This window comes from Micropterus dolomieu, linkage group LG07 (genome assembly GCF_021292245.1).
Source record: "Micropterus dolomieu isolate WLL.071019.BEF.003 ecotype Adirondacks linkage group LG07, ASM2129224v1, whole genome shotgun sequence".
Taxonomy (NCBI): Eukaryota; Metazoa; Chordata; class Actinopteri; order Centrarchiformes; family Centrarchidae; genus Micropterus; species Micropterus dolomieu.
In genome coordinates this window covers 4,913,119-4,925,208 of record NC_060156.1, presented here as the reverse complement: position 1 = coordinate 4,925,208, position 12,090 = coordinate 4,913,119, and the positions used below count along the sequence as shown (strand labels likewise).

At 40.4% G+C, this 12,090-nt stretch overlaps 1 protein-coding gene across 1 annotated transcript in view; it reads left to right on the top strand.

Moving 5' to 3' along the window:
• The first annotated feature begins 604 nt into the window (after positions 1-604).
• The window catches only part of ramp1 (receptor activity modifying protein 1), a 62,250-nt gene continuing 50,764 nt past the window's right edge, over positions 605-12,090 (top strand). Inside the window, exon 1 of the mRNA XM_046054464.1 lies at positions 605-662. Coding sequence (XP_045910420.1) covers positions 605-662 — 58 coding nt within the window. The remainder of the gene's footprint in view (positions 663-12,090) is intronic.

Genomic DNA, 12,090 nt, shown 5'->3' with positions numbered 1-12,090 from the left:
GGCTCGTATCCATTAACCAATGGAAAAGTACCCTAAGGAGTCCGGTGCCTCCCTCCCTTTTCCAAATGAACCTCATCCCCTCCCTGCACTGTAATTGCTGTGTTTGGGTCTATCCCGTGTCCCTGCCTCACCCCTACAGCCGTGTCCTCCCCGAGAGAAGCAGTGAACCCTCACACAGTCTCTCAACTCCGCCGGTCCCAGGCTGGTGCGTCCCGTTGCGAACAGCACCGCACACTTTCCAAAACTGCACACTTCACACGCGCGCTCCGGATTTCTCCAAACCTCAGGGCTACTGGAGGGAAAGAGAGCTACAACTTTACGAGTCAATATGTTTCATGTGTGGGTGAGAGAGGATCGGTGACAGGAAGACTCGGGGGAGTTATCAGGAACGAGGACGAGTCTTGGCTCCCCCACCCCCCAAGCAGTTTGCGCAAGGTGAAACAGCAGAGGCTTCTGTTGTGGCTGATTGGCCGGACGGCTACATGGATTTCTTCACCAGCTGTCACTTATGATGTTACATATTACTCTTTGAGCTCGTGTTAGTTGTTCCCTGCTTCACTTCCCTCCCAAACTTCAGCCAGTAGATCATTTTGAGAGCGACAGGATGGGATCGCAGACCGGGGCAGCTCCGCAGAAAAAGACGCTCCTGTGGTTCATTGTAGGTGAGTCTCTCACACTGTGGCTGCACTGACGTGTGTAACGTAGATATAAAAGGGTGGTTAACCTAAACTGTGACTTCTTTTTGGAAAATATCATTAGACAAATCAACAAACGTGACGAAATAGATTCCTCATGCAAATGAGTTTGGAACAAATGCGTTAGGATGTAGGCTATTTATTGTGTTTATGGAGGCTTAATAAGCTGTGTAAACGAGTTAAGTTACCCCCCATTCACACCCAGAACCAAAGACATACGAATACCATTATTTTAACTCAGATCGGTGTACGACTAGTTACAGTGCAATGTTGTGCCATGAGCTCCTGTGTTTGTGTTACTTAATAATTATGTTTATCTTTAATAACTATTTATCCTGGTAAAAAAAAAACCCGTTTATATCTCTCACACGTTATCTCTATATTAATTGCCTAACTTGTGGGTTTGTTATGGTATGAAATCAGATGTGTTACAGGATTAGTGGTAGTACCTGTCACCGTTTATGTTGTAGTATAAACAACAGAATCTTTGTTTAAACAGGAGCATAGCGCTGCTGGGAAGTGATAGATCGAAGTGCGAGGAAGACCACATGTTGGCTTCCTTACATTTCTCCACAATCTAAAAATCTATATAATGATATCAAGAGACAGTAGAAAGTCAGTTAGTCCTGAATCTTTGCAACCAAGTGGGGGGTTTGTACAGCTATGTTTTACTAAGTGGATACAATTAGTGGATGATAGTAACAGTGTTGTGTGTGACTTTGTGTATCTCCCTCTTTTGTTTAGAGTTATCTCTGTATTTGTTTCCATAGTTGGGGTTGCTTTCTCTTTTTTGTTTCTCTGTATCTGAATTTGAAGATAAACCATCTAATTTGCAAAAGACTGAATTTATTATTCTATAAAAACCACAAAACAACACTCAACAACTCACTCACCAACTGGCTTCACAGCTCTATTATTATAATGATTTTAGTTTTTTCACAGGTAGGAAATCTGCTCAAACTAACCTGTGCAGGTGTTGTTTTTTTTTTTTTTTTATGCCACCAGTGAAGTAAGAATAAGACTGGAGGTAACACTCTTCTCTTCTGTTATGGAATACATTTAGATGACTATACTGAAAATACACTTTATTTACAAATGAAAATCTGCTTAAAAACACAGGCTCACTTTAAAGTTGTATGTCTCCTCACAAGTGAGGAGGCTGAAAACAATGCCATACACCTTTGATATGAACATAACATTACAGCGCCTAATTAACCAGATCCGGCAATATTCAGTGTATTTAATTGATTCATTTTTATAGGTGCGTAGGCGCCTCTAAATGTTAGATTATTATCAGGAGATTGCAATCATGCTTACTGTTAAGATATTTAATTAATTTAATTCAGTTAGTCTAGCTGAGCTGTAGGGAAGGTTTACTCAGTTTGAAGAGTTGAAAAGTTAAATATATTTGTAGCAGCAGCTTTTGTCATTCAGTCTAGAAAACAACAGCAGAAAAGAGGAATAAATCAGCAAAAAAAGAGTGAATCCATCTGTTTGCAGACATGTTGGATGGTAATGTGTTACCCAAAAGTAGCTCTTTCTTAAATTCTACTAGGACAGAGCGATTTAAGGAAAATATCTAATTGCGCTTTTTCTGACTGGAATTAAACAAGCGTCATGACCTTTGTTCCCCATCTATGTCACCCATGAGTCTAATAAAGGCATTCAGCTTTAAAAAGATGCCTTTTTGGTTTTTACCAAGTATAATCACAAATGGAGTTTAGAAAAAAATTAAATTAGGCATTTGCTTGTTGAGGTCCTTTCGTTGTTTTTTTAATAATAACCCAGTCAGTTGCTGAAAAGTCAAATTACAAGAGAACTTAGATAGTCTATAGGAACATTTTAATTTAGCGATTTTATATATGTGGACTTTTGGACTTTTATTATATTTTTATCATCACACACAGAAGTGGTATTTTATTTATTCACAATAACTAGGTCTACATAAGCTGCCCATGTCACATCTGACAACGTTGTGATATCTGACTGACTGGCATTAGTGTCACAGACTGGCAGGTCAGGCTGCTTCACATCTTGGAGGTCTTAAAGCTCGGGTAGGTAATTTATTTCAGAAGCATTTTTTGTTATATTTGTCAAAATTCTCTTTACATCCCAGCAGCAGTTAATAAATCAAATGCTCTGACAAAAAGATGAAAAACATTCAGTATTTGTGGCTGTTGCAGGACTGTCATAAGCTCAGCCAATCATTTCATTCGGCTTACCTGCCTGTTTACCTGCCTACTGCCTACACGTGCGCACCCTGCCTGTGCAGTCACTGCGTATGAAAATAGGAGTGTGACTTCATGCTGCGCTTCGCAGTGCTGACTTAACTTGATGCATGATTGACTTAACATAAGGCATGCTAAAAATGTCGTGCGACTTTCGCTGGCGCTGCAAAACGTCACCATGTCACATGAAATTAAAACCTTGCGGGTTCAAGGCAGCTGCAGTTTTCTGAGTCTGGTGACTGCAGTTGCTTTCCTCCGGCTGCACCAAGTGGGAACCACCTTTGTGACAACAATAAGAAAGCTTACAAAACAGTTTAGTTCAGAGTTTTATTACTGTAAAAAAAGTAATGCCTTTGTAGGTCATTTTTTCACTTTTTTTACAGTAGCCTTGGCATATTCTCAAGACTATGGTTCTCAATGAAAAAAGAAATTAAAAAAATGTTATCTGCAGGTATACCATGAGTGATAACATTGAAATCTGCAACAAGAAAGGCAAATGCAATGAGATCAGTCATACACTCTACAGGAAGTAGAATGTGTCCAACCTGACGGCAGGTTTTTTGTACTCCATCCCTGCAGTTGCCGGCAGCTTATGTTTGACTATCAAGTCAGCGAATCCAGCCGCAGTTGTCTCCAACGTGTTTCAGGGGAGTGGCTTTGGAGGGAGGCCTGAAGGGAGGGGTGGGATTTGTTCAGTTGGATACTTTCAAAATTTAGCTGTCCCTACACTAGTTCTCCCACGTTGCCTAACCAGCTTTAATTCAGGGCTTTTAAATTGGTCAACTCAAAACAACGTAGTGATCGTTGTTGTGCTCAGAAGTTGACAGCCAGCTGTCTGTCACTCTCTCAGTAACTAAGGACTTTGAGCTAGCTGTTAGCTGCTAGCTACCTACCTGTCTGAAAATGATGTGGTGTGACCAGTTAGCGTAGATAGAAACTCACCATTGTGTTGCAAAATGATGCGCAGTGCTGCTTCTCTCTCTTGCATGCTGTTCTACATTCAACAGAGATATCTGTCAAACTACTTATGCAGCCTCTCTCTCTCTTTTTGGTCAAGTGTAGGACAGAATATACAACAACTTCATTTTGTAGTTTGACCAACATGTGAAACAGCTGTGTGTTGCAGGCTACATTTTCATTTAAGAGATAAAAATGTGAAAATATATTTGAAAAGTGAGACAATGTGCCCTCATGATGCCTTTATAAAGACATGCCTATCCCTGCATACAGCACTCTATTGGGGACTGTCATTATGTTGTGGTAAAAGGGTTAAAAAAGTGGTATTTCATGATTGTGTATAAATAGTGATATTATTAATTTTCAATCTAAGGTTTATAATACAAGAAGATGTGGTTGAATGTTATTTGAAGATTATATTGCTATAGTCATGTAATCCATCAGGATGGTAATATGTAGTTTTTGTCTTTCTTCTTGGCTCGTACCGTGAACACACCTTGTTTTTTATGGAGCTACTGTGTATCATCAATAAAGATTTTGTGGACCATCAGTTGAAGAGTTAAACCATCTTGTTTATTTGAACTGTACTACAATGCAAACCCCTTAGCTTAGAAAAAGTCAATGAACTGCATCAGTGATAATGAATATTTCAACTGCACTGAACAAACCCATTTGTATCAGCAAAGTGAGACGTCATTTCCACCTCCAGTACACTAACAAACTAGATATAATGAGAGTTTGGCAGCGTGCTGTACATAGATTTTCTGACATTGCGTCAATTGTTCCTTTATTATGCATTGTCACTAATGTAAAATGTATGATAAGACCACTCAGATGATAATGACATGTAATGCTGGAAAAGCTCAGTGAGCAGAGCCTGTCTTATTTGTCTTTCTATCTCTTTCTCTGCTGCTTGAACAAATACATTCACAGGGCTTCTAATTTTAGACTTTCCAGACATTCAGTTGACATGGGTTCATTTCCCAACCTCTAACACTAATGCTAACCACTAAATACTTTACCCTTTGCTGAACTGTAATGCGATCTCATCCCCTAACCCCAAACTAAGCTTTTAACATTGCAGAGTCATACAACAATCGGTGTCCTTGCTTTTAGTCGTTTTACAGTTACAGTTGTAACTATAAAACAGTTATACACTGAAAAAATAAAATAAAAACACATCTGCGCAGTTAAAATACGCACTGGAAAAACACTAAACTGCCGAATTAGCACACACACACACACACACATGCACACGCACACAGTGATGTTCTCTGACAAAGGTGTTCAGGTAAGCTTCCTCTGCTCTTTGCCCTTTGTTTCCTGGTACAAAGGCTCAATGTAGGTGTTCTATATTTACAGAGAGAAAGTTATGACTCATCACATCAGTACAAGGTTGCCTCGTTACTCTTTCACCACATTCCCATCTAAAACAGCAGCTTTCAAATCTCTGCTCTGAAAAATCACGTTTTCAAAAGCACTTAATTTCCCAAGAAGACTAAATAGTTATCCACATTCAGGGGGTTCATTTATCTATCTAGGACACTTTCATTCTGTCAGTTACTTACAAGCACTTCCAGAGACTGACAGCATGCTGTAATCAATAGAGCACAGATCTGATACAAATCAAAATAACCTCTGCCATTGAAGTCATCAGAATCATTTGTGCCGTGAGAGAAGCAATTTTTAATTTTCTATGCCAATTCTTCGACCAACAAGCACAGAATGGATAAGGGGAAAGGAGTCTTCACTCTCTCCCATAGATATGAAGGGCTTGGCACAGAAGGACCCTTTAATCCTCTTTCCCTGACATGATCGTCTTTCATCTGAAGGCTCAGGATTCAATTTCAATTCGTTTGAAATATTTCACACGAGCGACTCATTGGACGGTATTGTAAAATGACAAAAGGGAAATACTCTGAGGAACGACTCAGGGGAAAACTGTTGTGGGTCATCCTGTGTCTTTTAGGTTACTTTGTTTTAATAAGTCTTGGTCTTGGAAAAGCTTTTAATCAATTGCTCTTCCAAAAGGAAAAAAAAAAAGTTGTTAAAAGAAAAGTTGAAGTAAATTATTTTTGGTTGGGTGGCTTCACTTAAAATTAAGCTTTCAGAAATCCAGTTGATTTAAAAGATAAGGTTTCAGATTCTTTCAAGTCTGTCTGCATGAAATACTCTCCTTGACTCCTGGGTCAAAGTCCGGTTTATCGGCCCCCTGTCCACCCCAAGCATCTACTTACTCTGACATTTTTGATTATTTATGTCCTACACCAGGTGTTGTCCCTGTGACAGTTGGCATGATATGACACGCCTTATATCTGCACAATATCCGTCAGTAGAGTCTAAATGGCATGAAATGACACGCAATCAGCAACAAATGCGCTGGAATACCACGTGAAATGACTTAAGTAATTGCCGTGTAAATCATACCCCATATGGTGATACCAGGCTAGTCAAAATGACATCCACAAAAAGAGCTTCTTTTTGCCACTGACAGGCTCAGAGTTTTATACAAGGTATCTGAAAACACCATGGAATGGATCCTTACGAGTGACTCCTGGCGACACCCAAGTCTTATTCCGAAACTTTGACACCAAAATATGTGAAAATAGGCCCCCGGTTTAAAAATCCAGAAACTGACATTTAATATGAAATGACTGAGTAGACCATCTTTAAGAATGCATTTTTGCTCAAACAAGGCTTTTGCCCCCATTACTTATACTAAAGTTGCACAGCAACCTAAAGTGTTTTCAACATTCCTATGACAAGAAAATATTCTTTATGATAGACAGTGTTAAATGGTAACATATCTTTTAACTTAAGCCTAGAGCAGGAGACATGATAAAGGCTTCTTGATGATGAAACGCTACATATTTCTTGAACAGATAAGTGTTTGTTGCGTCAGTGGGAACTTGTTTGTCTGTTAATCAAAAACTTGTCTGCCAGTGAGATGTTGTAGTGCAGCACCAGCAGCGATGGATTTTTTTAAGGCAACAATTTGAACACAAGAAAGCAGGAGAGTTAGAAAAACAAGAAAGAGAGTAGTTGATCCCAGAGACCAATGTTAATTTCTGTCAGGTTTTAGCCCCCTATTTAAGGTCCCATCTTTCTACAGAACACGGATGCATGAGTTTTATCAATGCACCAGGCTCTTGCTGTCTCTGTTCTGCTTGGACAGGGGAGAGCGTATTTCTGATGTGAAGGACTCAAGGGGGCGTTTTTAAGAATCTCTATAAATCAGTAGATGGAGAGCGAGAGGACAATGAGAGCAAGAGGCAGTCCTCCAAGACAGAGAGATGAATGAGGTAGGTGGGGCTGGATAGTGAGAGTTTTAGTAGTGCTGATATATATCTGTCTGTTTTGTATAGTGTGTGTTTCCATCTAAAACGCCCACTAGTCTTTAGCTAATTAGATAGATGGTGAATAAGGGATGAAAGGAGGAGAAGAAAGCTGACAGAAGCAGCCATACCCCCTTTTGATGAAGTTGTTTTTCATGTGTGATATTAGATAACTACCCTCGCACACTTCCCCTCCCTAGTTAGTCTCTTTTTTGTCAGTTCCCTCTCCCTCCTTTCCCACTGAGAGTTCTTAACAGGGGGAGGTAAATACAGATAACCACCGTGTGAAAAAATAACATCGCTGTTTCATGCTTAAGTGAGATGTTTTCTGTAAGCAAACCCCACAAAAGACAGGAAATTCAAATAATGACCCACGGTCATGTTATGTACTGGGCTGAGGGCTTTCAGCCTTTGGAATCTGCCTGCAGTTAGCTGCAGCAAAGGCAGTTTACAGCACTCCAGTCAATATGTACTCACCAATGGAAGAATTGATTCTAACTTTGCTTCCAATATCCCATTTCATATTCTCTGAGAGAACTAGTGAACCCAAAGGCCCTGCCATAATTGGTGAGCAATATAAGCTGTTTTGAGTCTGTCTATAGTAGTGAGGAGAGAAGAATTTAAAGGGTGCTGAGAGTGTCTGACATCCCCCCTGTGCTAATGCAGACTGTGAACAACTCTTCCTAATTAGTTGTAGATCACTGGTAATGCTGGGGGTCTTTAACCGTCTCTCTTGTCACGATTGCTTTCTAAATGAACAAACCCCCTATTGTGTGTGTGCGTGTGTGTGTGTGTGTGTGTGTGTTTACGGTCCATTTAGCTCAGTTATTGTAACTCACTCGCCAGACAAAATGTTGATATTTAAAGGTCCCCTCCAGTCAAAATGTGTTTTTCTTATGTTTATGTCCCCTGAAATGTCAGACCTGAGTTGTATCAGTGCAAAGTTTGTCACTAGAGAGGTGTTTTCATATTCCTCTACTGAACTGGCAAACTGGCAAAGAAACCTGCAATGTCCAGCGCAGAGCGGACTTGTCAGTACAGAGAGCGAGAGTTTGCACTAGTGTAGTGAATGTTTTGACAGCGAACATGGTCGAGTGTTCAGGTTTTGGATGTAAAACTGGACCCTGGAGCTTCCTTCCACTTATACGCAATAACAATTTGACACTGTATATTACATTAAGCTTTGCAGACTCTGAACCGAGAAGCAGACTCAAATGTTGAATGGTTAAGATTCAATAAAAGAGTATTTATTGCAGACAGGGGGCAGGAGGTAAGGGGAATGGCGATGACGGCAGCGTGTGATGTGTAATGGCAGCCAGAGCAGGCAGAGAGAATGAATGAAGCTGGCGTCGCTGACTTGACGTGGTTAGCAGGGAGCAGGCAGGCAAGCACGGCAGCAGGATTCTGAGGCACAAGAGAAACAGAGTGACAAGCGAATCCAAAAAGCAACAAGGAAAACTACAGACTATAAATTCACTAGTTGACCTGGAGGTACTACCACATGAGTAGATTGTACTATTTGGCGACGAGTGACTAAAAGACCAGGGGCGAGTGCAATCTCAAAACATTTTCGAATTGAACAACACGTTTCCTTGAAATGTTGTGCAACGTTCCACAATGGGCTTCGTGGTATGTTTTCTCCCATCTGGTGGGCGTGTCACAGGTGTTACCCAATCAGCTGCGACAAGTTTCTAAACACAACCGTGTTAAAAAGGCAGTAAAATGCACTGCGCTTGCATACACAACAGGGTGTTCAAGGCACCACGGTTTCCGTTGAAAAAAACATTTTGCTACTCTCACACACACACAAAGCGGGACAGACAAAACACATGAAAGGGATAACATCAAGGACAACCTCTTACTCATGTGATACATTATTAATATAACAATATTGATTAGTGCATTCCCATCATAATTTTCCATGCTCAAAGATTTCCTAATCCGATAAGTATTTATGTGCTGGATGCTGTGTAAGATCCACTATCCAAATTATAATCTATTAATTTATTTGCTGCCATTTGGTACCCATTAATGTATAAATCCAGTATGCATAAAAGCCAGTTACTGTATGTCTAATAATAGCTCATAGTCATGCCTTGTGTCTTGTTATTGTGGGAATTTATATCCAATTAGCAATGTGTATGCATGTATTGTCTCTATTATACAACCAGAAACTATGAACATAATTCCTCCTCGTCCTCCAAATCCAAGACATCAGCCCCTTGTGCTGAGAACCAGGGAGCAGATTTTACAGCCCATTTATCCGGGCCGCTGCTCTCATACATTACATTTAACCTTACATAACAGTGACATAGTGAGCCTGTCGCAGTGGTTCACTCAACCAGTGCATCAGGCTGGAATTTTCTTTTGAAGGATTTTTCATGGCATTTCTGCTTCATGGAAAAGGGTACATGATGACATGTCAAAGTGGTTGTGTGCAGGATTCAAATCAAGAGCCCGTGACACAGTGTCATGTAAAGACACCAAAAAGCCTGATTTCTCCTAACATTTATCTAACCAGACTGGTCAAATAGTAACACAATAGTATTTATAGCAATGACCTGATGGAAGAGTGGATGAGGCATGGAGACGTGTACATACTGCTTGTGCTCAGGAGCTGTCTCTTGCAGCCACAGTCTCGCTGCTGACCACTGAGCTGCTCTGATCTGGAGCAGTTTCAGGCGTCTGGGCTACAGTGCAGGACAGCAGGTGGCTTACTAACTAACTGGACTGCATTTAACTGTCGGATCAACACTATGAGTCCCATGACCTGCTGGGAACAGAACCATTGGTATAATCTTTCAGAGACAGATCTTATTCCTACAGCAGCCTTTTATATCCAACCCTACTGCCAGACAAGAACTTTGAAATTGGACGATTTTGCTGAACGTTGGCATCATAAGGCTGATGCACAGAACAGGAGTCATTTCAAAGCCGACATGAACTGAATTAAGTGTCCTGTTTGCATCTCAAAAGTTCTAGTTAGTTTGCTATCATCCATTTACAGAGACGCAAAGGGAAACAATTATGAAGCTATTTGATTTATAAAAAAAACATTGGTGGAAACCAGAGGCTGGATTGTATTGTGTAAATACAGTAGTGTGCTTAACTTAAATTCTTATTCTGATATTTACAGAACTTATTTCCTTCTCTATGGTAACATGACATTCACAGTATATACTCCATTGGGCTCTATTGGATTTTCTCGGGAAGTGAGGTAGCTTTCAGGTATGACTGCATGTGAAAGGGATTGCTGGGAAGATCATGCTCAGTCAATCTTCCCCCAGCTTAATAGGTTTTAAATAATTCACATGCTATTTTAGGTTAAAGATTTCTGATGGCATTCAGCCTCCACATAGTTCATTTGAGGCCAGGGATTTGAACTAGTCAGCTGTAATTCGCCCGCTCTGTTTGTGACAGTGGCTTCAGATGCCCAAGACTCAGCACCATTATGCCATGCGAGCACTACAGATTGATTTCATAGCTTATTTATCTGTGGAAATCCTCTCATAAGTCACATTGAAAAGCAACCCATGTAGGAATGTAGGAAATGTATGTCATATTTTCTGAATAGGTTTCAAATGAAAAAGTGCTATTAAAGTTCGGGTTACACACTGGAGCTCTGATTAATTGCCTTCCATCAGCATTTTTTTTTTCCCCCTCTTTCCACTGCTTGTGATGCGGAACCTACCAATTTACTGGAGGGGATTTAGTATCAAATTGAGTGAGGCAGCGCAGAAAATCCCTGATTGGACTAAATAAAAGCAACTGTACATTGACATTTGAAATAGAATAGCTGTTAATTTTGCCAGTCATGGATTTAAACACAAAAATTTGTCAAGAAGCAGAAAACTCTAGTTATACCACTGTTTAGATCATCTGTTGTTAAGATGCACATTGATTATACTGTATTCTGTATAGATGTCATTGCGGCTCATTTGGCTCAGTCATGCTTTGTATCAAACATCAGTACACCAATCAGCATGTGCAAAAATAATGAAATCCCGTGGGTCTCTAATTTCTACTCTGTGTCAGTGTTCAAACCAAGATAGATCTGAGCAGTAGTTTCAATAAAACACTTCATCCCTCTTGATAACATGAGAGGAGTTTAATCTCCACACTGTAGCCATGGGTAAATCTGGACAAATAGCCCACCGCTCCACACTGATCACCTGATTTTACACCTCATAAGTCTGTGATGGTCCTGCCTCATATATCACTTTGACCTCAGGTAACAGAGGCACAGCATCACCTTCACAGGCTTTTTACTGTTCTGGCAACACATCCTGTACAATGTTAATCTCATGTGGAAATTAAGAGATGAATAAAAGCACTCTTCCTCTCAATCCACCTCACTACGTCAAATTGATCTAGCAGAAATATGAGCTGTAACTAATTCACTTAGTGTCATCTAAAGGACAGTTCCTATTTATTACGCTCTTTTATGCTCTCCCTCTTTATATCACACTTTCACAATTTTTTGTAATTAGCAATAAAAAGGTAAATATCCCCCTAGCTCTTTATTGTTGTCACAGCTCTCCCTCTGCCTCCTTTTCTCTCCACATTAGCCTGCTTTACAGCTGGTCACGACTGGTGTGTGCCTATGGAGTGTGTGCGTTTTTGTTTATCCTCGTGTTGTATACGTGTGTGCACTAGCAAAGCAGTAACCCAGTTTTCACAGTCACGCCTCAGCAGCTAATGAGCTGCGTGGAGGCACTGCTAGTTAGTGAAGCATTTGTGCATGTGTATTATTGTGTGACTGCTGTGTATGTATGTGTGGGGTCCCTGTCCATAGTGGAATAGCCATTAGCAATTACCCAGGCACCATGGAGCCAACAAGTATTTCAGCACTTTGGTAGTGGAAGCCACACTATG